The sequence below is a fragment of the Neovison vison genome, chromosome 7, assembly GCF_020171115.1.
Source record: "Neovison vison isolate M4711 chromosome 7, ASM_NN_V1, whole genome shotgun sequence".
NCBI lineage: Eukaryota > Metazoa > Chordata > Mammalia > Carnivora > Mustelidae > Neogale > Neogale vison.
In genome coordinates, this window is record NC_058097.1 from 50694107 (window position 1) to 50720299 (window position 26193).

At 55.4% G+C, this 26193-nt stretch overlaps 2 protein-coding genes across 3 annotated transcripts in view; one reads left to right on the plus strand and one right to left on the minus strand.

The window, feature by feature from the left end:
- Positions 1–4677: 4677 nt before the first annotated feature.
- FUZ (fuzzy planar cell polarity protein) lies at positions 4678–9212 on the plus strand. Its single transcript, XM_044256844.1, has 11 exons — positions 4678–4975; positions 5225–5346; positions 5633–5717; positions 5837–5905; positions 6103–6207; positions 6973–7170; positions 7307–7402; positions 7738–7844; positions 7919–7983; positions 8062–8136; positions 8944–9212. Exons 1-11 carry the CDS (start codon positions 4865–4867, stop codon positions 9168–9170), a joined length of 1260 nt encoding a protein of 419 aa, XP_044112779.1. The 5' UTR covers positions 4678–4864; the 3' UTR covers positions 9171–9212.
- AP2A1 (adaptor related protein complex 2 subunit alpha 1) overlaps positions 9206–26193 on the minus strand; it is a 30646-nt gene continuing 13658 nt past the window's right edge. Inside the window, exons 5-24 of one of the 2 annotated variants that reach the window (XM_044256842.1) lie at positions 20933–21062; positions 20410–20511; positions 18862–18970; positions 15798–15948; positions 15301–15469; positions 15038–15175; positions 14689–14871; positions 14127–14224; positions 13668–13899; positions 13411–13578; positions 13167–13330; positions 12781–12846; positions 12409–12465; positions 12219–12301; positions 12011–12100; positions 10712–10835; positions 10488–10604; positions 10327–10396; positions 9982–10116; positions 9206–9645 (exon numbers count right to left, since the gene is read on the minus strand). In XM_044256842.1, the coding sequence (XP_044112777.1) occupies positions 9568–9645; positions 9982–10116; positions 10327–10396; positions 10488–10604; positions 10712–10835; positions 12011–12100; positions 12219–12301; positions 12409–12465; positions 12781–12846; positions 13167–13330; positions 13411–13578; positions 13668–13899; positions 14127–14224; positions 14689–14871; positions 15038–15175; positions 15301–15469; positions 15798–15948; positions 18862–18970; positions 20410–20511; positions 20933–21062 (2464 nt within the window). In that variant the 3' untranslated portion in view covers positions 9206–9567. The remainder of the gene's footprint in view (positions 9646–9981; positions 10117–10326; positions 10397–10487; positions 10605–10711; positions 10836–12010; positions 12101–12218; positions 12302–12408; positions 12466–12780; positions 12847–13166; positions 13331–13410; positions 13579–13667; positions 13900–14126; positions 14225–14688; positions 14872–15037; positions 15176–15300; positions 15470–15797; positions 15949–18861; positions 18971–20409; positions 20512–20932; positions 21063–26193) is intronic. The other variant, XM_044256843.1, reaches the window with a different exon arrangement.

Consider the following 26193-nt stretch of genomic DNA (forward strand, 5'->3'; position numbering starts at 1 on the left):
CTTTAAAAAAAAATAATAATAATAAAATTATGGGATGCCTGAGTGGCTCAGTGGGTTAAGCCTCTGCCTTCGGCTCCGGTCATGATCCCGGGGTCCTGGGATCCAGCCCCTCGTCAGGCTCTCTGCTTAGCAGCGAGCCTGCTTCCTCCTCTCTCTCTCTGCCTGCCTCTCTGCCTACTTGTGATCTCTCTCTGTCAAATAAATAAATAAAAATCTAAAATAATAATAATAATAAAAAAATTATAAGGAAGATTAAATCGGAGAAAGAAAAAATGATCAACAGGTAAGAAGATTAAAATGCCTCCTAGGGGTGACTGGATGGCTTGGTGGGTTAAGCTTCTGCCTTTGGTTCAGGTCAAGATCCCAAGGTCCTGGAATCGAGCCCCACATCGGGCTCTCTACTCAGCAGGAAGCCTGCTTCCTCCTCTCTCTCTGCCTACTTGTGATCTCTGTCTGTCAAATAAATAAATAAATAAAAATCTTTTAAAAAAATGCCTCCTAAAATTGGGTGCCTGGGTGGCTCAGTGGGTTAAAGCCTCTGCCTTCGGCGCGGGTCATGATCCCAGGGTCCTGGGGTCAAGACCCAAATCGGCTCTCTGCTTGTCAAGGAGCCTGCTTCCCCCACTCCTCACCTGCCTCTCTGTCTGCTTGTGATCTCTGTCAGTCAAATAAATAAATAAAATCTTTTAAAAATAATAATAAAGGGACGCCTGGGTGGATCAGTGGGTTAAGCCTCTGCCTTTGGCTCAGGTCATGATCTCAGGGTCCTGGGATCGAGCCCCACATGGGGCTCTCTGCTCGGCAGGGAGCCTGCTTCCTCCTCTCTCTCTCTCTGCCTGCCTCTCTGTCTACTTGTGATCTCTCTCCGTCAAATAAATAAATAAAATCTTTTAAAAAACTTTAAAAAAATAATAAAATGCTTCCTAAAATTAAAATCTGCCCTCTTAACTAAAAGGAAACGTTTCTTTAGATAAGCTGAGTGTATGATTGGTTGTATTAACTGATTTTTTTAAAAGATTTTATTTCTTTTTTTTTTTTTAAAGATTTTATTTATTTATTTGACAGAGAGAAATCACAAGTAGATGGAGAGGCAGGCAGAGAGAGAGAGAGGGAAGCAGGTTCCCTGCTGAGCAGAGAGCCCGATGCGGGACTCGATCCCAGGACCCTGAGATCATGACCTGAGCCGAAGGCAGCGGCTTAACCCACTGAGCCACCCAGGCGCCCAAAGATTTTATTTCTTTATTTGAGGGGGACACAGATCAGGGGAGAGGGGCAAAAGCAGAGGGGGAAGCAGACTCCCTACTGAGCAGGGAGCTCTACCAGGGCTGGATCCCAGGCCTCCAAGATCATGACCTGAGCCAAAGACAGACACTTAATTGACTCAGCCACCCAGACACCCCTAACTGATTTTTAATACATTTCTTTTAATGTATTTAATGTACATTTCTTTTAATACATTTATTTTAACGTATTACAAAGGATAAAAATGAACAAGTAGATATTTTAGCCTGGACTTCGGCTTCTGGCATCACGATGGATTAGATGTAATAATACTGTTTTGCCAACACTGGTGGTTTATTAAAAGATAGACTTCATGGGGCACCTGGGTGGCTTAGTTGGTTGAGCATCTGCCTTCGGCTCAGGTCCTGATCCGGGATTGAGCCCCGAATTAGGCTCCTTGCTCAGCGGGGAACCTGCTTCTCCCTCTCCCTCGACCTCTCCACCTGCTTGTGCTCTCTCATATATATACATGTATTTTATATATATGTTTTTTTAAAAAGGTAGACCCCATGAAAGGTCTTCAAGAATCCCTCCCCTACTCCCCCCACCAAACAGAGAGCTAATAATTAACCAAAAAAAAAAAAAAAAAAGGGCATTGGAATAGAACCACCTGCCCAGGGGCTGTGTTGGCATCACCTAGAGCCCGAACATAGCTGCAAACTGGAAAATGGTACTCTTTTTCTCCAGGTAAACCAAGGTCTCCCAGGACAGCTGAAGTGGTTCCAGGTTGCTAACACTCCTGAAAATCTGTGGAACTAGAAGTACATACTCCTGACAGGACTCAAGTCAACATCAAGTAATGAGTTCAGAGTCAAAGACCACCAGCACAGAGGCAAGGGCTGTAAGTTAGAATCCCAAGCAGACTCAACACTGAAACCACTGAAACTGAGCCCACCACAGGACTCCATCCCACAACCCAGAGATCATGACCCAAGCTGAAATCAAGAGTTGGATACCTAGCTGCCTGAGCCACCCAGGCGCTCCTAACTCATTTTTTTTTTTAAGATTTTATTTACTTTTTTGACAGAGAGAGAGAAAGACCACAAGCAGGCAGAGAGGCAGGCAGAGAGAGGGGAGGAAGCAGGCTCCTTGCTGAGCAGAGAGCCTGATGTTGGGATCCCAGGACCCTGAAATCCTGACCTGAGCTGAAAGCAGACGCTTAACCCACTGAGCCACCCAGGCCCCCCAATGTAACTCATTTTTTTAAACATTTTATTTATTTATTTGACAGACAGAGATCACAAGTAGGCAGAGAGGCAGGCAGAGAGAGAGGAGGAAGCAGGCTCTCCACGGAGCAGAGAGCCCGTTGCGGGGCTCGATCCCAGGACCCTGGGATCATGACCTGAGCTGAAGGCAGAGACTTTAACCCACTGAGCCACCCAGGCGCCCCTGTAACTCATTTTTTAAAAAGTCATCTCTAGGGGCAGGACCCTGGTCCTGGGATCGAGCCCCACATCGGGCTCTCTGCTCTGCAGGGAGCCTGCTTCCCCTCCTCTCTCTCTCTGCCTACTTGTGATCTCTATCTGTCAAATAAATAAATAAAATCTTAAAAAAAAAAGTCATCTCTACACCAAGCATGGGGCTCAAACTCATGACTCCAAAATCAAGGGTTGCATGCTCCTGGGACTGAGATAGCCAGGTGCCTCTGGACTCATATACTATACTATGCACATTTTTTCCTCTAAAAGTTTGATGCAATTTAGTGTGTGATAAACATCCTAATATTATCAGCTATTAGAAATCAAATCTAGGGACGCCTGGGTGGCTCAGTGGGTTAAAGCCTCTGCCGTTGGCTCAGGTCATGATCCCAGGGACCTGGGATAGAGTCCTACAGCGGGCTCTCTGCTTAGCCAGGAGACTGCTTCATGCTCTCTCTCTCTGCCTGCCTCTCTGCCTACTTGTGATCTCTGTCTGTCAAATAAATAAAATCTTTAAAAAAAAAAAAAGATAGAAATTAAATCTAGGGGCGCCTGGGTGGCTCAGTTGGTTAAGTGACTGCCTTCTGCTCTGATCATGATCCTGGAATCCCACACTGGGCTCCCTGCTCAGCAGGGAGTCTGCTTCTCCCTTTGACACTGCCCCCCTCAAGCTCTCTTTCTCTAATTCTCTGTTTCTCAAATAAATAACAAAAATTAAAATAAATTTTAAAAAGAAATCAAATCTAGAGAGGCACCTGGATTGCTCAGTAGGTTAAGCCTTGTCTGACTCTGGATTTGGGCTCAAGTCCTGTTCTCAGGGTTGAGAGACTGAGCCCCTTGAGGGGCTCTGGGCTCAGCTGGAAGTGTGCAGGATATTTTTTCCCTCTGCCCCTCCTGTTCATGCTCTCTTTGTAAAATAAATAAGTGAATCTTAAGGAAGAAAGAAACCAAATCTAGAATGCAGGCAAAACATGTATGAAAGGAAGCAATTTTTTTTTAAACATTACTATATATTTCGTAAATACATTTGGTTGAATGAAGGCCCCTGTTCTCACAAAAGAGAAAAGTTCTAGCTCATTATATTCAGAACTAAATGAAATTTTACTTTAAACACAGTTTAAAATGTGTTCTAGCTCATTATATTCAGAACTAAATGAAATTTTACTTTAAACACAGTTTAAACACACAGAAGAAGCAAACTAATGTATGTCAATCTGGAATTGGCTAAATTGATTTTGTTAGATCCATAATGTTGATTATAAAAAGACATTTAAAAAAACGACATATATTTATTTGGTCTCATGAGGAAAAGTTTGAAGGCGACATTAACATAGTGATCATATTTGTCAAAATGTGTTAATATTCTGGGTTAAACTGTCAACTTTTTATTTCGGGAAAAGGCTTGGGAAGGAGTATTTTCACGTTCGGCATGCTGCACTAAAGTGCATAAATTTATTACAGAAAGAATCTTATTTTTATGATTCTGGAAAATAAAGGATTTCATCCTTCTTTTTCTAATAACAAAAACAACCATCTCATTTGGTGGTTACTAGGCAACGTTGGCCGGACCAAACCATCCCGCAAGGGTGAAAGGGGAGATGGTATTTCTCTCGGTTTTGCTCCAGATTCGTCATGCGGCCATCTTTGAGTGGGGCACAGCTCTCTGTACCTTGGACTGGAAAGTGGACGGAATGCGGTTGCCAGGCAACGCCTCGGTGGCAGCCGCCATATTTGAGTGGGGCACAGCTCTTTATCAATTTAAAATGTAAAAACATCTTAGTTTACCTGACGCTCGCCAGACAACGCTTTGGCGCCGTCCTTACCTTCAATCCGGGCTCTTCATTCTCTTCTTTAAATAAATGAACAATTAGGGAGAAACTACGAAGCTTTACAAGTACGATGAGTGCCATCTTTCTTAGGGGCATATGACTTCCGGTCGAGGCGGAAGAGCACCTAAACGGCTCGGGGGAGGTACTGGAATAGAGACTGAGGATGGGTTTGAGTTGGGTGAAGAAGGCGGGAAATCTACTTCTCTTCCAATCAGCTCGCCATCTCGCCCTCCGGCGGCTTCGGACCGCCTGCTGGCAGCCCGACTTAGTGTGACCACGGGCATGCTCCAAGGTGGTCGCTGACTTCCCCAACGAGGGGACTGGAGAGGGTTCCAGATGGGCGAGGAGGGGACCGAGGGCACCGTACATCTGCTTTGCCTTGCGGCCTCCAGCGGAGTTCCCCTGTTCTGCAGAAGCTGCCGCGGCGGTGCCCCCGCCCGCCAGCAGGTGGGGCTCTGGACCCCTGGATCTTCAAAATAGAAGGGGGCTAGGCACTTGGACTCTGGGTCGTCAGGGGAGTAGGATCAGAGTCGAGTTTAGAGGGCCAAGGGTGCAATGACTGGTCTTATAATCTTGATTTCCAGAAGAGGAGGGCCAGGGGATGTAGAAAGAGGAGGGGGCTGGGACCCTGGACACTTGGGTCCCAAGGTGGAGGGGATTGGGGGTTCCTGTCTAATGTCCCCAACTTTCCCCCAGCTTCCGTTCTCTGTCATCGGTTCCCTCAATGGAGTACACATGTTTGGGCAGAATCTCGAGGTGCAGCTGAGCTCTGCAAGGACGGAGGACACGACCGTGGTGTGGAAAAGCTTCCATGACAGGTCTCCAAGCTGTAGCTTTTGGGGCAGGGCCAGGGGCTGGGTGATGGCCCCTGTTGAAGATGACCCTGAGGCATACCAGGTCTCCAAGGCCAGCTGTTTACTTGGCTGTGGAATCTTTGACAAGCCAGTTACCCTGTCTGATCCCTGAGTTTCTCAGTATGAGAAGCAGGTTGTGCCAGCTGGCGAAAGATGTAACTTGCATCCAGGGTCAAGGGCAGACTTTCTCCTCATGGTCCTGCTTCCCTGGCCTGGAATCATTCTTTCTTCTCACCTTCCTTTCTCACAGCATCACCCTCATTGTGCTGTCATCTGAGGAGGGGACCTCGGAGCTGAGGCTGGAGAGGCTACTCCAAATGGTGTTTGGGGCCATGGTGAGACTCCCCAGCCCTCTTCCCCAAACCTGGAAATCTGAGCTCTTAACATCCTCCTCCCTCACACCAGGAGAGGAGTCCAGATCCCCAGCTCCTGCTCTTTTATTTGGTTCTTCTAGGTTCTTCTTGTGGGACTCGAAGAACTGACCAATATTCGCAACGTGGAGAGACTGAAGAAGGAGTTAAGGGTGAGGCTGCAGTACGCAAGCACGGAAGTTAGGATCCCAGGTCACGGATATTCAGAAACTAACACTTCCCAGCTGCTCCTGGGGCAGCCTGGTCAACTGACCCTAGAGCCATGCCCAGTAGGGCTAGTTTTCTGAAGGGGAAGCAGCAGATCTGGGGCCCACCTGGGTCCTAAACTCATCCTTCCTCCCATTCCTAGGCCAGTTACTGCCTCATTGACAGTTTCCTGGGGGACTCTGAGCTCATCGGGGACCTGACCCAGTGTGTGGACTGTGTAGTTCCTCCAGAGGGGTCTGTCTTGCAGGTACTGAGAATGCATTGGGGAACCCTTCACTTGTCACTGGCCCTGGCTCAGTCCTCATCCTCTTACCCCTGGATCGTTGCCTCAATCTTTTCTCATCCTTTGGGTTCCATCCCAACCCCCACTTGGCCCCAGAAGGGTCTTTCTTCACGGAGAGCTACCCCACTCCTGCCCAGCTCACAGCCCTTCCATGGCTTCCATCGCCCTCAGAACAAGCTCCTGTCCCCCCAGCCCAGTGTTTGAGGACCTGTGGAATCTGAAATCCTCCAACGTGCTCACTCTGACCTCTGCTAACTCCACAATCCACCTTCACCCAACTGCCTTGGGGGTTCCTCGGACCCCAACAACTTCCCAACTTCTTTGCCTGGCACATGCTGTTCCTTTCGCTGGTGAATTTCCATCTATCCTTCCTTAAATACTGCTCTTGTCGATTCCCCTGGCATGGGCGCCTCCTGTGACATGACTAGGGGCAGGTGACATGACCTCTCCCAGCAGGAGTAGGTGGTTGATTGCGCCCACCTGGCTCATGCTGTTGGGATTATTAACTTCAGTAACACGTGTCAGTCTAGGGAGCAGCCACAATAGCTGTTTAAATTACAGTGTGACTTGGGGATGGTACTTGATTGTGAAGGTGAAGGAACCCAGGCCCAGGGAGAGTGAGGCACGTGAGCATGCCAGCAGGCCGACTTTGAATTGTCTGCCTGTCTCTTCCCACTCCTGGCACACCTGGGAAGTCACTTCCACCCCTGCTCATGTCTCCTGACCCAGGAAGCCCTCTCTGGGTTCGCTGAAGCGGCGGGGACGGCCTTTGGCAGCCTGGTCGTGTCGGGCCGGGTGGTGGCAGCAACAGAGAGCTGGTGGCGGCTGGGGACGCCGGAGGCCGTGCTGCTCCCCTGGCTGGTGGGGTCCTTGCCGCCTCAGGCCGCTCGCGACTACCCGGTGTACCTGCCGCACGGGAGTCCCACGGTGAGCTGGGGGAGTCGGGGCGCGTGGGACAGGGGGCGGTGAAGGGACCAAGAGGCCTGAGGCTGGAACGTGAGGAGGCGGGGCTTCGGCGGGAAGGGGCGGAGCTCCGGCCAGCCCCTGCTGCGCCCCGCTTCAGGTCCCGCATCGGCTTCTGACCTTGACGCTGCTGCCGGGCTTGGAGCTGTGTCTGCTCTGCGGGCCGCGCCCTCCCCTCAGCCAGCTGGATCTACAGGTGAATCCGGGCCGTGTCCCCGCTTTCCCCCCTGTAACACCCTCTGCCCGCCCGCCCCGTCCCTGGCTAACCACCTCTCCCGGCCAGCGTTCTCTACTCCGCACTCGGCCCTCGTCGGCCCCGCCCCCCGTGGACTACACTTTCCCGCCAGCCCGGTCCCTTTATCGCTCCCATACCCTCCTTGCCCGGTCCCTTTATCGCTCCCATACCCTCCTTGCAGGCTTCACCCTTTCCCTGGTCCCCTGGGTACCCCCCGCCCTTGTGGGCCCCGCCTCTCCACCCTGGCCACGCCCCCCGGTACCCGCCCCTGACCTCACCGACGGGCGTCGCCTCAGTTTTTGGACCGCTGGTGGCAGCCAGTGCTGGACCCGCTGCGGGCCTGCGTGCCGCTGGGATCCCGAGCGCTGCCCGCTGGCTTCCCCCTGCACACGGACATCCTCGGGTAGGGCTTGGACGGGGGTGTGGGCTGGGGGTCCTCACCCCCTCTACCCGGCCACAACACCCGCTTTCTCACAGGCTGCTGCTGCTCCACCTGGAACTGAAACGTTGCCTTTTCACGGTGGAGCCCTCTGGAGTTCAAGGTGACTGACAGGAGGGCCAGGCCGGGAGGGGCTTGGGCCCAGGGGTGGCCCTCTCTCATCCTCTCTTCCCCCCTCCAGAGCCTTCTCCTGAGCATCGTCGTCGCCTCCTGCGTTCCTTCTACACCTTGGTCACCGCCACGCACTTCCCACCAGGTGTGCCCCCTTTGTACACTCGAGGACACTGAATCTCTGATCACATAAGGGAGGATGGGGCATCCACACCCGCGGGGAGGTTCAGGGGGGTCGCAGCCTGGAGACCGTAGAATCCACTGGGCAGCCCTAACAGGTAACGCTGAGACTTCCTCTCTGGCCCAGTGTCATGGATGCCATGACTGACTTCACCCTCACAGGTGAGGGGGAGCTCCTGTCACATCACTCTGCTGCTGCAGAGGAAGAAACTGAGGCTCGGGGAGCAGTGGAGAGCCATGAGTCACACATGGGTTCCCTGAGCCACACTCCACTGTACTGCTGCAAGCACACACTTTGCCACCATCTTTGCCCCTCGGGGTGCAGGGTGTCACAGAGACTAGGTTAGGAGGGAAAAGTTGTCTTAGAACCCACGAGACCCTTGGGAGACAAAGGAAGGGACAGAGGACTGGCCCCTCCTAGCTGCGTGACTCCACCTCCCCCACCTGCTTCCCTGCCTAATGTGTGGGGAGGGGCGGGGAGGGTTCCAAGGGCTGGGCCTGTATCTGCTCAGCATACCCGAGTGTTCATGATCTGTACTGCTAGGCGGACTGCATCCCTGGCAGGCTGCACACGGCATCCCCAGTAGAGAGGGGGGATGGAGGCTGACTGGGAAGAAGGGGGAGAAGGCCCATGTCCTTCAGGCGACTGACAGCCAGCTGAGCTGCGAGGCCCTCACCTGTCAGGCCCGGGATGTGTGTTGCTCCTGCAGGTTCGCCTACTAGTTTTCTAGGGCCCCCCTGGTCACTTCAGCCCTTCCTGTCGTTCCTCCAGAGCCGGGGTCAGCAGAGGACAAGGTGGAGGAAGCGGCCCAGAGGACCCAGGTGCCAAGAGCCTGCTACCTGGTGTCTGGGCCAGAGGAGCCGGGCACAGGCTGGCGGCTGGTGGCTGTGCAGGCGGGCCCACGGCGGCTGCTGCTGCTGCTGTCTGCCCAGTGTCCCACCCACGCGCTTCGGGGCTTGGCCACCCACACTCTGCAGGCCCTCAGCCCGCTCCTCTGACCCCTGCGCCTCAGCCACTCACGCAGACACGGCTGTTAGCGTCTCTCGGTTTATTCGCTCACAATAATACACAGCCCCTGGACGGGGAGGGGGCAGGAGGGGCTACAATGGGGTGGGGTGGGAGGGGAGGAGGCGCCCACTTCCCTGGCCCCTCTCCCCTCTGTGCTTAAGGGGGAAAGGGAGGGAGGGGGCTCCCCCTTACCCCCCAGAATGTAAACAGCAGCAGATGAACAAAAATAAAAATACAAAAGGCCGGAGGAAGGTTCCAGGCATTCCCCCACCCCTGGGATCTTCCCTGTCTCCAGTGGAGGTCCCCTCGCTGCCCCATCCACCACAGCTGCCTCAGTCCTAGGGGCTGCCTGGCGCCGGCCACATCCCCGGGGGCAGAGTCCAGGGCTCAAAACTGCTGGGCCAGCAGCTCACACAAGTGACGGGAGACGGGTTCCTTGCTGGTGCGCAGGGTCAGCCGGTACATCTGGGTGGGGGACATGGCGGCACAGACTCAGGGAGGAGGAAGAGGAGACAGAGAGCCCAGGGGCGGGGGGGGGGGGGGGGGGAGGTGGTGGAGGATACAGGGAGATAAGAGACAAAAAGGACAATGGGATTAGAAAGATGACAGAAGGGGCAAGAGGCAGAAATAAAAACAACACAGGAGGGAAAGGGTGAAGGGTGAAAGTGAGACCCAGAAGCAGAGAAAGGATGTGGCAAGGAAGACAAAAGATAGAGGACTCAGGGACATAGCGCACAGCGAACACATTGAGGCAGGGGGTTATGTGTCAGTCTCAGGGGCGCCTCCCAGACCACTGCTCACCTGAGCCTGGGCATTGGGCTCCAGCCGGAGCAGACAGCCCACCTGCAGGGCTTTAGTCTGGATGATTCCAGCCCCCACGAAGTTCTCAGGGTTGGGGTCCACATTGTCCAGGAGAGCAGAGCCAAACCCCAGGAGCTGGGGAATAAGAGTAGCTGTCGGAGGGGGCCAGATCTGGGAGCCACCAGTTTCCCCGAAATCCTTGCGAGTGGGACCTGGCCCCATTTTACAGATGGGAAAACAGAGGCATGGAAAAATGGGAACTGCTCCCCAAACCCCAGTTAGGGAGAGGCAGGTCTGGGCTGTGGGTCCAGGGCCCCCACTCCTGTTTGTGCAGTGGTCACTCACTTTTGCCTTAGTGACTTCCGCATCCATAGGGTGGTTGGCTTTGAAGATTTTCTGTGCCTCCTGTTGGGGGCTGGGGGCAGGGGAAAGGTTTGGGTCAGGTGCTTGGAAGGCCCCACCCCGCACCACCCAGCAGCTGCAGCTCGTGCCCCCTCGCTGCTCACAGGCTCAGCTGCTTCCAACGCTGGAAGAAGTCCTGGGCAGCCATCTCCGTGGGCTGGAAGAACTTGTTGATGGTCACTGGGAGCTTCAGGGTGAGGGACTGGGGGGCGCCCCCGTACCTGGTGGCGAGGGGAGGGAGGGGCGGCAAGGAGGCTCCATCAGACCCCAGACCCCCTCCGCCCCCATCAAGACCGCAGCCGCTTGGCAGGGCCCCCACCCCACTCACCGGAAGCGCACGGACAGGAGCGGGGGCGTCAGGAAGTCCCGCAGACATTCGATGTTGAGCACCTGCTGCACCTGCGCCCCACCATCCACCTGTGCGGCCACGCGCTTGGTCTGCACCGCCAGCTGTGCCCACTAGGGGTCAAGGAAGCCAGAAAGAGGCGGCAACCCCCTCCCCCGCCTCCTTTCCCCTGTGGTCTTGGCCACAAACTCTGATGGTTCTGAACCCCAGCCCGCAGGCCTCCGAGGGGCTGGGCCTGCCAACCCCGGCACATGGTAGGCAGCCCCAACTCCGAAGCGCTTCCTCAGTGAGCCCTCTGGCCTCCCACGAGGGGCTCAGGGACCTCCATTATGGCACAAGTCACATGGCACTAAGGCAGAAGCCCTCCTGGGGCTGGGATGGCTGACTCGAGTTTGAATCCTGGGATCGTACCACCTTGGGGACTCTGGGTGAGCTACTTTACCTCTTAGCCTCAGCTACAAAATGGACACGGTGTCCTTAGCATTCAGAGAAATAATCTAGTAAGAGTACTTGTCCGTGTGTCTGGCACACGGTCAGGGCACCGAAACTGGCTGCAGTATGATCACATCTACCTTCAAGTTGGCAAGGACGGCATCTTGGGCGTCTCCCGCCCCTGCCCCCTACCCATGCCTAGCACAGAGCTGAGCCCGCCGGGCGCTCTGGAGATGCTGCTGTTGAGGGCTAAACGCAGCAAAGGACTGAAAAGGCCCTCAAAGCTTTTGGGGCTAACCGCTGTCATTTCATGGGCATGAAAACCACTATCAGAGAAAGAAGGGAGGACTGATACCTTCCTTTATGCCAGCCACCCTTCCAGAGTTTTCCAACCACACTGCCCTTCAGAACAATGCTATGAGAAGGAAGAGGGTCTACACTTCAGACATGGGACAGGAAGGCACAGAGAGGCCAAGTGACCGGCTCAGATCACACAGACAGCCCTGCTTGGGCATCCAGACCCGTAGGCCTGGCTCTTGAATGCAGGAGACGCCGGAATCGTGGTGTGCAGCCCTTGCAGAACAAGCTCAGGACATGGAAGCGGCCTGACGGGGACAAACGGAGGCACCCCTCTCCCATCACTTCACTGTCCTCAGGCTATCCTGGGGAGAAGAGGCCCACCCCGTCTCACAGAGGACACTAAGCCTCGAACACGTAACCATATGCTGAGGCTCTGAAGAGAACTGAACACGGTTCTGGACCAGGGTTCATCTGCTTCCCCACGGCCAGGAAGCCAGACCAGGAGGGTCAGGGCTCGGGGGAGGGGGCTGGGCCAAGCCGGGAGGATATGAGTCTGGAGATCTCCAGGGTGGACGACAGTGGGCGAGAAGTTCTGGAATTGCACGGATGTCTTGTTGCCATAGAAGAGATACATGCGGCCTGCGGAGGGTGGGGAGGGGCAGGGCTCCATCTGACTTCCTTAACCTCCTCTCCAGATGCCACCCAAACCCAGGTGTCCCCAAAACCCCATACCCACACCGCCCCTCTCCGGACGCACCCAAGTTCTGCCGGAACTCCGACTTCACTCCAATCTGCAACAGTTGGTTCTCAAAAAGGACCCCATTGTTCTTGCACACGAACCTGGGTGGGGGCAGCGGGGAGCTCAGGATGCCAGGGGCGCCTGTCTAGGCCCTGCTCGGTGCTCCCCACCTGTCCCCATTCCCTCCCTGATCCTTTCCATGACTCACTTATTCAGCAGCTCATCGGCTTCAGGGATAGGCGGTCCGATGTCCTCAGGACCTGGGCTACAGGCGGGGAAAACAGTGAGATGAGAGGAGGTTGGGGGCTAGAGAAGACCCGACCTAGAGGTGGGAGCCTGTAACCCCTCAAAAGACAGAACCCCAGAATCCACATACCCAGATTCCCCCAAAGAACCCCAGAATCAGACTGATAATCGATTGTCTCTAATGGGACTAGGACCCTGGTGTGTGCTGCCACCCCTGCCCCATGTCAGAGGACCCCAACTTTCACTCCCCTCCAAATCCTTGCCTCCACGGCTCATCAGGAACCCCTTGATAAGAGCTTGAAGTCCCCTAACCCTCCCTGGGGACACCCCTTACTCAGCAGCTGGAGCTGGGTCAGCCAGCAAAGCCATGGGGCTCTCAGGGGCAGGCGGCTCCAGCTCGCTGGGCCATCCAATCCCAGAGCAGACAAGAGAAGACAGGCGTGGCAGGCAGCCAATCCCAGAGAGGCAGCAGAGGGCCGGGGAGAGAGAGAAAGAGGGAGGAGGGAAAGAGAGAAGGAAGAGCAGGCTGAGACATGGCGATGGGGGAAGGACTACACAGGGTGGCCAGGGTCAGCCAAGAATCCAGAGTGGCCAGAGGGAGAGAGGAGGCCAGGGGAAGTGGCAGCCACGGCAACAGAGGCACAGGGACAGGGAAGGGGGGTGGACCGTGAGGGGCCAGACGGAAAAGGGGCAGCCTGGGGCCCCAGCAGGCAGCTGTACCTGAGGAAGGCCTCCTCTGGGGTGGGCCCCAAGCTGGGCTGGGCCGCTGGGCCGTCGGAGAAAACATCCACCAGGAGGTTCCCTGCACCCGAGGTCGCTGGGGCTGCTGCTGGGGGAGGGGCTGCCCGCAGCCCCAGGAGGTCCGCAGAGGGCGAGGGCGTTGACTGCAGGGAGGTGCAGGTGGAGGTCAGCCAGGGTAGCGCCTGGCGGCCCAGGCCCAGACAGCCCAGCCCCTGGGACTCACCACAGTGCTAGGGGTGGGCTCCACGCCCCCATTGATGTCATTGCTGCTGGGGTCCCTCCGGCCGTCATCCAGGGCGCTGCCGGCCCCAGGCCCCTTCTTGCGTTTCAGCTTGGCCAGGATGGACGACTCTCGCTCCGGAAAGGGTGGCATCTCTTCCAGCACTGTGGCCTGTGGGGCCAGAGGGCGAGAGCGGATCAGGGACAGCTCGGCGGCCGAGGTGCAGGGGTGGAGGGGCACGCGGGGGCCGCGGCGCTGACCAGGACATCCGTGCTGGCCACTGAACTGAGCGTGAGGTACTCGACAGCGCGCTGCTGCAGCTCCACGTCCGCGTTGCGTAGCTGGGAGCCAGCCCGCAGCACGCCCTGGATGGTGGCCTTGGTCTCCGGGAAGAGGTTGATGAACTTGATGTAGGTGGACAGCAGCAGGGCCCGGGTGGCCACGCTGCACAGGTGGAACTTGGAGTGCAGCAGAGAGAACTGCACCGGGGGGCTGGGGAGGGCGGGGGCATTAGCACGCGGCTGCCCGGCCTCCTCCCGGAGCCCCCCCCCGGAGGCCACCCCACATGGCAGCCACTACAGCGCTCTGTCCCAGAGGCTCCTGGGAGCTGCGCTGTCTTGCAAGCACCAGATGGTTGTGTGAGGGGCCAAGAGGGTCCCTGGGGGCCCCATCACCACCAACCCCAGACCCCTCCAGGATGCACGTGTTCACCGCCTCACCTGGAGCGGGGGTCCCCAGCAATCAGATTCCCAAACTCCCCGAGGATGTAGCCGCCGACCTTCACCATGTTCTCATGGCAGGCGGGGGCCTGGAGTGCCTGGAGGTGGGGACAGGGCGGGTGAGTGCAGCAGGGAGCCGTGTGTTCTGAGTCAGGACTGCTCAGGGGTGCCAGGTGCAGGGCTAAGCCCGGGATGCCCATTAACTCGTAGAACTCTCACAAATGCTACGCTGTGGGTGGGACGATAGGTGGGGAAACTGAGGCATAGGCCAGTTATGTGACTGGCTCGCATTCACACAGGTGGTAAAACCAATGGCACCAGGCCCCCCTTTCTGGGGCAGAAGGCTGGGGAAACCAGCAGGATGTGCGGGTCAGTGACTCTGCGCTGGGTGGCCTGCACCCGTGGCCCACAGACCCTCATGCTGGCCTGTGAGGACCCGGCCCCCAGGGAGGCCAAGGCAGTGCTCTGAGGAGGAGGGAGCAAGACGGTGGTCACAGTGGGTGGGCGCCCCAGCCCCAGCTGTCCCTGCTCTGCCTCACCGTCCCGCTGTGCGGGCGCTGACCTCAAAGACGGTCTTGGCAGCGTAGCCCTGGACGTCGTCGCGATTGGTGACGATCTGCAGCACGCGGTACCACACCTCCTCACTGACGTAGTCGCCCGCGATGCGGATGAGGTTGAGGATAGTGTCCACGTACCAGCTGTAGTCCACCGCGTACTTCTCGGCCAGGATGGCCACCTTCAGGACCTGCCAGCCGGGGAGGGCAGGTGTGTGTGCGCATGCAGTCCAAGCGTGGAAGAACCAGATCTGGGCTCACCACTGTCCCCAACCGGAGACCCCGGGCATCCAGGCCCTCAGCCCCCTTCTCCCTCAGAGCCGGGGGTCCAGGTGCTCAGCTCCTCCCGGGACTTACTATCTCCTCACGGATGGCGTAGTCCGCCGTCTCCAGGTACCGAAGCATTTCTGACACGATCTGCTTGGCGTTGCTCCGGTCGCACATGGCATAGAGGAGGTCTGCCGCCCGCTGTCGCACGCTGACGTCCCGCTCCGTCTGAGGGAAGAGAGCCGGGGCGGAATGTTCTAGGCTCTGCAGTGGCTTCTGAGCCCTGCGCCTCTCCAAGGGAGCAGAGGCCAGTGTACAGGGCCTGGCCTGGGGCAGACTCCGCGGTGGTGTACCTTGAGGGCGTTGATGACAGTGTCGATGTGTGTCTTGACTGCCTCGTGGGAGAACTCCGAGCTGGCCAGCGTGCACATGCTCTCCAGTGCCAGGTAGCGCAGGTTGGTCTCCCGGTGCTGCAGGAACTGGCCCAGCTGGTTACAGGCCCGCACAAGGAGGTTGGGCTCGCTGGCAGCAAGAGGCAGAGACGGGAGGTCATGAGAAGAAGGTGGAGGACTCGGGCCCAGCTGTGCCATCCCACGTTCCCTTCAGGACCTGGGTCTTAACTCCTGCCCTCCGTCCCTGCCATGACCACTCCTGGCGGCCGTCTGAGCCGCTGGGCTCAAAGGAAGAGAGTCAGGAATTCTGCTTTTCCCAGGAGGGGTCCAGCACCACTCCGAGGAGGTAACAGTTCGCAGCTTCATCGTCGTCCTAGCTAGCAGTCCTGATTCCCAGCCCCAACCTCCTAGGACACAAGAGTCCGGGCCCCCAACCCTCCCACCCCGCAGGCAGGCACCTGTCGTAGTGGATGATGAGGCTGATGGTCTCAAAGAGGATGGCGTTCTTGGCGTTGGAGTGCTGGACCTTCTTGGACTTGGGGGGCTCCTGGGCCTTGTTGAGCACAGTCTCCAGACACTCCACCAACCGCCCCTTCACGGCAGCGTCCTCTGGGGACATGGAGGGCATGTCCCAGGATGAACTCTCTGCCAGCCCCACCCACGTGCAGGGCAGAGCCCCCCCCACCCCCAGGGCTCTCATCTCCCGCAGGAAGGGTGGGCCTTGCAGCTGTGGGCTGGGGTCTCTGCTCCTTCTAGCTCATCCTTGGTCTCCAAGTGACCAGAGGAGGTGGCAGAGAGCCAACAGAAGAGACCACTCCAGGCCTTGGCTTTTGTCCTGCTCGGTGCTAACTCCCACCCCTGTGAGCCTCAGTTTCCCCTCCTGCAGCACTGATACCCTTTAGGTTTCTCACAGGAAAAAGAAACCTTCCCAGAGATGCTGTGAAACCAGGGTCGCCCCAAGAAACGGTCTGAACGCCCGAGACAGACACACACCAACCAGGAGCTCCTACCAACACCAATAACTGCCAATCCGCGGGGTGTGAGGTGACATCCTGTGCACAGATGGGCTGTCAAGCCTTCTAGGGGAAAATGTCACACCCGGATCTATCAGGCGGCTCATGGGGTAGAAGGATGAGCCGCAGGACACAAGGCAACTCTGGGCCAAATCCAGAACGCCTGCAATGCCAAACTCCCAGTTTTTTCACAAAACCGGTAGTTTCTTCAAAAACTGGTGGGAGGGCTATTCTAGACTCCCCCCAAAAGGGACAAAGACATAAGGAAATGTAAGTCGCGGCCCTCGACTGAACTGTATTTTGTTTCAGCCGTACAAATAAGGCTGTGGACAGTGAGGGGGGTGTGAACGGTGCCTGGACAGCAGACAACACCATGACCTTGAAGCTCCTCAGGTGTGACAAGGGCACTGTAGTTTTGCACAGTGTTCCTGGGGCTCATGAAATGTGTGTGGGTGTATTTTGGGTGCAGGGGAAGCATGAGGACGTCTGCGACTTATGTCACTTAAGTGAGCAAATGAGTGTGTGTTTGAGACAGCAAGCCAGCCAGAGCGCCAAGAGCAGCGTTCAGGGTCTCTGCCGGGTCTCAGGGCCTCACACGTTCGGGACACCATTCTCGCAGGTGATCTTTCCGTTTGAAATGTTTCATAATAAAAAGGTGAAGTGAAAGCCAATGCCCCAGAATAAAGGGGCAATTCCTCTAGATTAGGAGAAATAATTAAATTCTATACTTATCTTTCTTTTTTTTTCTTCTTTTTTTCCCTTACTTTTTATGTTTCAGTCATCTCTATGCCCAGTGTGGGGCTTGAACTCATGACCCTAAGAGCTGCCTGCTCCCCTGACTGAACAAGCCAGGCCTCCCTCGATCCTTGGATCTCAAGGCGTGCTTGGATGGCTCAGCTGGTTAGCATTCGACTCTTGATTTCAGGTCAGGTCATGGTCTCAGGGCCAGGAGATCAAGCCCCGTGTCAGGCTCCCTGCTCAGCAGGGAGTCTGCTTCTCTCTCTCTCCCTCTGGCCCTCTCCCTGCTCTCTCTAAAATAAGTAAATAAATCTTAAAAAAAACAAACAAACAAACAAAAAAAACTTGTATCTTGATCGGATCCCAGTCTGAAAACACTGTGAGTATTTTGGAGCTTCAAGCGTGACCGTAGAGAACGCCCATAGTTTTTAGAAACGTGCAACAAGATATCCAAAGATTAAAAACATGATGTCTCTACACCAGTCTTCAATACTTCAGGAATAAAAAAAGCAAACTTAGAGCACACATGCACCGCCAAACGCAAGTCTAGACGATGGGTGTGCTCTAGCTATCTGAACGTTGGAAAATTTTCCGTAACACGGTATCAGAAACACTTTCCGTAGATAAATCAGGAGGTGGCCTCTCTGGCCCAGCACCACCTGCTTGGGGCCACGGCTGCAATTCCTATGACACAGGGGGTGACAGGAAGCAAGGCACCTGCTCCAGGCACACCCCGAAATGATGAGGCAGGGCTCTTGGGACGGAAGTGAGGTTGGAGATCTGCCCGAGCGCTTCCTGGCAGGATGAGAAAGAGGCCCAGGAGCGGAACGAACGAGGCTTTCCCAAGGCCATGGGACAGAATTCACCAGTGGCCTTCACAGGCTGGAAGCGGACTCTGCCTGCGTGCACACGCACGCACACACACACACTGCCATGCAGGTGCACACAGACGTGTGGACACGCCCTGACTTGCACACGCGGTCATGTGTTCACATGCACGCTCATGCACAGCTTGCCCATGCAGACTCAGGGCCACAGGTCAGTCCCTGGCCATAGCAGGTGTGCAGTACTCTGGCCAAACGGAAGGGAGCCGGTTTATCAATCCCCTCCTGTGTGCTGAGCAGCTCAGCACGGGCTCCCTCAAAACTGCTCTACGAGGCAGGCAAGAGGAAATGGGGCACTCGGCCCTATGGACCCAAGGCCTATAGGGTAGAGGGAGGGACTTGGAGCCAGATGCTGTCATCAGACTCCTCCCCTTAGTCACTGCCCAGGCCGGGATACATGACGTCTCATCTCCAAGCCTCAGTCTCCCTGTCTGCATGCTGCAGGGAGGGCTCCCCTTCACCAGCTCTGTCGGGAGGGCACAGACACCCGCAGTGTGCTGCCTGGCTCACGCTAGGCTCATCATCCACACCACGGCCATGACCTTGAACAATAAGGCCATGAAAACCTCTCACAGAGCTATGGTCATCCGAACAACACAGCCCGGGATCACCCCCAGATCGGCTGCGGGGACCGTGGGCAAGGGCCTCTCCTCCAACAGCCTTGGTTTGTCCCAAGACAGATGTGACAACAGCCCCTACACTCCAGGGCTGAGCAAACCCCAGCACAGCATCACAGGGACCCTGGCCCAGAGCAGGAGATCTACAAGACAGGAGTGATCTGTCTGATCCTTTAGGCTGTGCCCCAGCACCCACAGCCTCACAGAAACCCTGACAGAGCGCAGGCCCGAGACATCAGGGCCCAGCGTGGGCGGGGTTGGCAGCAGTACCTGGCGGTGGGTAGCACTGCAGCAGCCGCAGGAGTTTCACCGAGAGCCAGGGTGCTGGCACGAAGTAGTAAGTGTAGTCCTGGAGGTCGGTGGAGGCCGAGGAGACAATCTGGGGGGCGGAAGAGGGGGTGAGGCATGGACAAGGAAGGGCACCGGGCAGGGGTGGGGCAGAGCCACACCAACTTCCCAAGCATCTGAGGCCCCGGGGAGGGGAGTAAGGAAGCCTGGAGCACGCAGTGAGCTTAGACCTAAGCCAGGGCTCCTGACTTTTCCATGTAATGCTGCTGTCAGGGGCAGGAAGTCTCTGCCAACCTGCGTTCCCCCCTGCGAGCTGCTTACTCCAAACAGGAGCCTTGCAGTGCCCCGGGCTCCTCCATGAAGCACAGAACACATCAGCTCACTGCAGACTTGTGTCCCTATAGCTGTCCCCCATGGCTGGAAGCAGCTCAGGGGTTAGGAACTAGCTATGACCCTTTCCTGGGTTCCCAGGCCCAAGACAAGATTGGACATAAGAAAGGCTCTGGGAAGAGATGGGGAATTAGCAAGAGAGTACGTGACATTTTCCCCTCATGGCAAGTGCCTGCTCAACCTGGGAAATCCCTCCTCTAAGAAGCATTCCCCACCACGCGCTGTGCCATGGCCATGATGGTGCGTGCCCGGCCCCCAGTGTCCCTGTCTGTCTCTCCCCCACCAGCCCGGCGCACGCGAATATTCAGGTGTATGGTGAATTGATGACAAAGCGACTGAATGACCTGGTGCATCTGTCCTCTCTGCCTGCGAATCTCAGCATCCTCTGACTTGCCCAGGGAATACTGAATTCACTCCATGTCTTCATTCAAGGATCACTTCTCCCAGGAAGCCTTCCTAGACTTCCAGGCTAGAGTAAATGCCTCCTTTGGGGTCTACAATGTCCTGTACTACCTTCATGACAACAGCCCAGATCACCCTTTTTATGAAAATTTGTGCTGTCCAGCCTGCCCTGCCACATTTCTCCCCACCAACAGGACAGGGAGCTCCTGGAGGCCTCGGCTCTGACTCATCTGTGTCCCCAGAGCCTGGTACACCGGCAGCCTTGGGCATGCTCCCAGGACAGGGGCGAAGGTGGTGAGACAAACAGAAGGAAGGAGGGGAATGGAGAGGTTCGAGAAAAAGGAACAGGAGACAGAGCAGGGAATGCAGGAGGAAGCAAGAGACAGTGGGGTAAGGGGGAGGAAATCAGGAGAGACACTCACACCCCCTGGGTGCTCAATGATGCCCAGGCCCATACTGACATTATACACACCGAATGACAGTAGCTACACTGTGAACCGGGCCTGGTATTGTCCCCAGTGAACAGATGGGGTCAGTGAGGACCAGAGGTGAAACCGCTTGTCCGGGCCACACAGCAGGAATGAGCTGTGTGGGCCAGGATGAGCCCAGCTCAGAGGCTGAGTTCATAACCACTGTGCTGGGCTGCTTCTCAGGGACATTGAGGGGGACCAGGGAGTTGCTCCAGAGGACACAGGCGCCAGGGCCCCCTCCCACACACCACGGTGAGACCACACCCACCCGGCTCAGGCGAGACACGGCCAGGGATATGCAGGTCTTGAAGTCGTCCGGGTTCTTCTTGCAAAGACAGGTGATGAGACTGACAGCCGCCGTGACCACACCCTGCAGAGGCAGACAAGTGGCGGGTCAGGGCTGCAGGGGGAGGGTCAGCCTGGGCACAAGTGTCCAGCCTATGGATCTGAAAGCAGAGACCCAAGGGCTGGGTGGATGATGGGTGCAGGGGACACTGGACAGGATCCCTGGGTAGTTGGGGTGGGGGAGGGTATCAGGGATGGGCATGGCGGTTTCTGGATACTTGGGTGTGTGATAGGTACTCAGGACGCCAGACCAAGATCTCTAGGTACCTGAGTAAAGGCAGGGACAGAGGTGGGAGGCCCTGGGCATCCAGGTGGGTATTGGGGCAGAAGTGGGACATCCCCCAGGTTTCCACATAAGCGTCTAAGGCAGAAGGGTCTCTGGGTGAGTAGGGATGGCTCTGGAAGGCGGCTGCCCGGGGCATCCAGGTGCCAGGCCCGGGGCTCACCATGTGCTGGTCATTTAGCAAGTGCACCACCCGGGCCGTCCACTCGCCCATGGGTACCAAGTCGGGCGAGGCCTTGTACAGCCGCAGCAGGCACAGGGCCGCGCTCTGTTTCACGCTGTCCATGCTATCCCTGTGGGGACACAATTGGGTGGGGGGAGGTCAGCGCTCCCCCAGCCCCACACAGACCTTCCTTCCTCTTCCGCTCCTCCCAGGAAGGGCGGCCAGCAGCAGGTGGGGAGAGCCGGGGGACCAGAGATCCACTCTGGTGCTGGCCTCATCACGCACCAAGCCTCCGTTTTTTTATCTGCAAGATAGGCTCCATCTCGGCAGTCTTGGGGTGACTGGCAGAACTCCGCCAACCACCAAGCCTGCCTGTGCACCTTCACTCGCTTACCGAATGCTTCTGGAGCACCTCCGGGCAGCAGGCTCTGCTGGAGGCACTGTGGACAGAGGGGTGGACAGACTGGTCCAAACGTCTGTCCTCACAGAGCTAACCTCCCAGCCAGGCAGTCCGGATCCCAGCACACGCACCAGACACCGTCCGGTTTCAGTGCTATGGTGCCAACGAGCACAGGCACAAGGAGCACCACTTATGCTATTTTGCAAGAAGGGCTCTCTGACGAGGTGCCAGGTAAATGGAAAGCTGAGCTTAGTGAGAAAACCCCGAAAATCTTTGCACAGCCCATCTCGGGGAGAGGCCACAGCCTGTGTGGAGGCCACGAGGTGGCCGCAGGCTTGTGTGTGGCTGCTGTGAGTGAGCGAGAAGTGGAGGGGGAGAGGCCGGGAGATGGGACAGGGGGACCGGGGGACAGGGCCAAACCATGCCAGGCATCAAGGGCCATGGTGCCAACCCTGCTTTTCACCCAGGGGGAGAAGGAGTCGCTGCAGGTGGCAAGGAGGGAAGCACCAATACTGGGGTGATAGCAGGAAAAGCACCAGCCAGGGTCCTCCCGCTCCTCCCGGCACTGAGCCAGGCACAGTCTGGGACTAACTCGTTTATCTCTCCACCACAAACCGAGGAACTGGGCCCAGACACGTATGCTTGAGGTCCTGACCGGTGGAGCACGCGCCTGCGAGAGGCCACTAACTCTCCAATGGGCAGTTTCCTCTGCAAGGGGACTTGGGGGGTGAAGAAAGAACACCATGGACCGGAAGCCAACACAGCCTCGGGCACAGAGGGGGCGCAGGGAGCTGTTCTGACCACCTACGCTGCGGCCTCCAGGAGAGGACCCATCTGAAGCCTCAGCAAAGGACACAGAGGGAAGCCCCAGGAGGGGTGACTGAGCAAGTCAAAGGCCAGGTGAAAGGGGGTTTCGCTGGATTTGCAGGGGAAACACGAATGGTAGCGATGAGGCAGTGTTGTTTCCTCCCGCCAGCCAGGTGGACACGCGCACGCCGGCCGAGCCTCGGACACAGCAGCCCTCAAGGAGATGTGGGGACAGGCCCTCAGGAGAGGAGCGGGGCCACCCAGGGTCAGCGTGTCACCAGGAGTGACGCAGACCCAGCCCAGAGAGGCTGCTCCTGGACACCCACCCTGGGGGCGGGCACGCATCCATGTTCAAGGTCCCGGAGCAAGAACGTCTGACCATCATCAGCTCAAAACCAAAACCAGTCTGTCCAAGAGCAGTAGAACGGTGCCCCATCCATGGCCTTTCCACCATTGTCACAGCTCACAACACGAGCCTCGACCCCGGGCCTGGCTCTGTTTGAGGTGTTTCTCAAGCCCTTGAAGGAGATGACCTCTACCATTCCCTCCAGCTACAGGGGAAGGAACGCCCACCATATCCTGAACAGAGGAGTAAGAGCTGTTTATCGCCTTGCTTAACCGGAGACTCTCCACCACGGAGGTAAAGCTTACGGCTACGGCTCGCAAGGGCGTGTGTGCAGGTACAGAAGGACAGGGAGGTACGTGGGAATAACCACCATCGAATACAGGCCATGGGGGGGCGGGGAGATGGAGATGCTGCAGGGGATGTGAAGGGGGAATTCAATTGTTCCCTTTCTTAAAAAAAAAAAAAAAAAGAAAGGAAAAGAAAAAAAAGTCATGGTACCACATGACCCAGCAATCCCGCGCGCAGGCATCTGCCCGTAAGAGCTGAAAACCAGGTTCACACAATGTATTTGTACAATATTCCTAAGAGTCAAACAGAATCTTTTTGATGAGTGGGTAACTAAAATGTGGTCCCTCCAGACAGCAGAACGGTATTACTGGGCCATAAAAAAGGAAAGAAGCAGAGCAACATACTTCAAGGAAGAACCTCAAAAATGTTCCACCAGGTGGGGAAAAAGCCAGACCCAAAAGGCCACGGAGCACACGCTTCCATTTATCTGAAATGTACAGAATAGCAAATCCAGAGAAACACAAAGCAGACGAGACGCTGTCCGGAGCTTGAGGGAAAGCCAATGGGGAGTGAGCTGCTACTGAGTATGGGGCTTCTTTTTGGGGTGAGGGGAATGTTCTGGAATTAGTGGTGGTGGCTGCAAAGCACGGTGAATATACTAGAGACCGCTGAATTGTACACTGTAAACTGTTGAAACAGTTAACTTGATATTATGTGAATTTTATCGTAATTAAAAAAAAAAATCTACCCCCCAAAATATATTGCTCTCTGCCCCTGTCAAGGCCTGTCAAGGCCAAGTTTTGGGTGTCGAGAGAGGCCAGCCAAGCATTCAGACAACCCCAGCCTGGCCCCTGACAATGGCAGGGCACAACCCCTCAGCATCCATTCCCTGGTGTGAAACTGGGTGTCACCTCAGCTTGTACGAGTCTGTCATACCAGCCGCTTTCTTGGTCCTCACAAGTACCAAGTTCTCCCCGCTCGGGGTGGCCGCCAATTTCGCCACCACTGACCACTCTGTCCTCCGTGAAATTTTCTTCACGTTCCAAGCCACAGCCCACTCTGCATTTCCCTCCCATCTCCCTGGCCAGACATGGACACACTGGGCCACGCCGGGGCTTAGCCTTAGGTCGCTTCTCATCCCTCACGTGTGGTGATGACATGAACAATTATACGGAAAATTTCAGTTAGATCCAGTGTCAAAATGAACATATTTTAGATGGATTGGGTTAAATTAAAATATTAAAAGAGGTTTCACCTGTTTGTTTTCATTGTGATGTGGCGACCAGAACCACAGAGTGGGTGTGTGGCTCGAGTTCTATTTTTAGCCCCCTCTCGCTAGTTCCCTCCCTGGCCCCAACTCCCTGCCATCCAGTTGCCTATGGGACATCTCTGCCCTGGTGTCCACCAGGCACCTTGCATCTAGCGGGGCCAAACCCGGCTTGTGGCCTGCCTCTCACTCCCCTGCTTCTCCCCAAGCTTCGTCATCCACCAACCATTTTGAGCTTCCCCCCTCTTGCTTTCCCACTCCATGTAACCCGTCCTGTCGGCTTCACTTCCGGAATGTACCCAGTGACGTCTTCTATGGCTACTACCGGGGTCCCAGCCACCATTAGCTCAGAACTGGATGGCAACAGTCTCAGTAGTCTCCCTGCCACCACCCACACCCCAGTCTCTAGTTCTGCTGCTGGGTTCTTGAGCTACTTGACTCAGAGGATCAGCTTCTTTCTTTGTTCTAGGCTATATTCTCCGGCGTTATCCGTTCAAACAACACCTCTGTTATATCTCTCCTTCTCCTTCCTAGAACTCTAAAGGTTTTTTTTTTTAAGATTTTATTTACTTATTTGTCAGAGAGAGAGAGAAAGAGCGAGCACAGGCAGGCAGAGTGGCAGGCAGAGGCAGAGGGAGAAGCAGGCTCCCTACTGAGCAAGGAGCCCAAAGCAGGACTTGATCCAAGGACACTGGGATCATGACCTGAGCTGAAGGCAGCCACTGAACCAACTGAGCCACAAAGGTATCCCTCTAAAAGTTTTTTGTTGTTTTTTTTTTATTTGAGAGAGAGACAGTGAGAGAGAACATGAGCGAGGAGAAGGTCAGAGGGAGAAGCAGACTTCCCATGGAGCTGGGAGCCTGATGTGGGACTCAATCCTGGGACTCAAGGATCATGACCTGAGCCAAAGGCAGTCGTCCAACCAACTGAGCCACCCAGACGCCCCCCTCTAAAGGTTTTTAAATAACCTCTAACCCCAGCGTTTATAACTGGAACTGGAACTCACAACCCCCAGATCAAGAGTCACATGCTCTACTGACTAAGCCAGCCAGGTGTCCCTCTAGAGCTCTAAACAGCATTACATTAGACCTCTCCATCTTCCGTGATTCTTAACCTCTCTTGGAATCTTCCATCTCTGTTTCTCTGGGCTGCGTTTGGAATCATTTCTTCAGTTCTACCTCCTGTTCACTCACTCTGCTTTGGCTCTGTCCATCTTGCCGCTAAGCCAGATGGCTTAAAAAAAGTCTCCATTTCTTTTTTGAATTTGCTTGCATTTCCATTTTTAAATTGTTTTCTTACTTATTGAAACATATTAAACATATTTATTTTACATCCTATATGAATATTCCAATTCTACTATTACTTTCCTTTTCCTTCTGCTGGTTCTCCCTCATGGTGTTGTGTGGCCTGTGTTTGGTGACTTTCGATTGCGCATTACTCACGTAACTTAGGGCTTCTGTGGTGAAGGCGGGTTTCTCCTGAAAAGACTTGTTTGCCTCTCTCGGGCACTGGGCTACTACTTGCTTAAATCACTTTAAAGTTTGGCTTAAGAATTTGTAGACAACCCAGGTAGGGGAAAATCGGGCTGAAAACCAGTGTGTGGGCAGCTCTGTGCCAAGGTTTGAAACAGGTAATTTTGCTTATAGTCCCCAAGGGGATTTATTTCTAGGTCACCCTCACTTTGAAGTGTGGTCTCTGGAGCTTCTCCTCAGACAAGCTTTGTATCCTGTTCCCAGAGGCTGCAGGGCCAATATCTAGGTTCGCCCTCTAGGCAAACTCTGGCTTTGGCCCTCTCCCCATCTCCCCAGGTGCCAGACCCCTCTTAGCTTGTGGCCTGTACGCTCCTTAAATGCATTGAAGAGCACTTCCTTTCCTCTTTTATCCCACATTGTTAGGTTTCAGTGAAAGCATTAGTCAGGAATCTAGTCTACCATATTGCCAGAAATATAAGTCATACCTTCTCCTATACCATGCTGAGTGATCTTCTAAAAATACAAAGCCCATCATGTCACGTGCCCACTTAACACACACCAACTCCTTCCGTTTCAACGAAAATAAAATCCAAACTCCCCTTACTCTGCCTCTTGTTCACTGCCCTCCAGCCACAAAGACTATCTTTTGGTTCCTTGAATACAGAAGGCTCATGCCTCAGG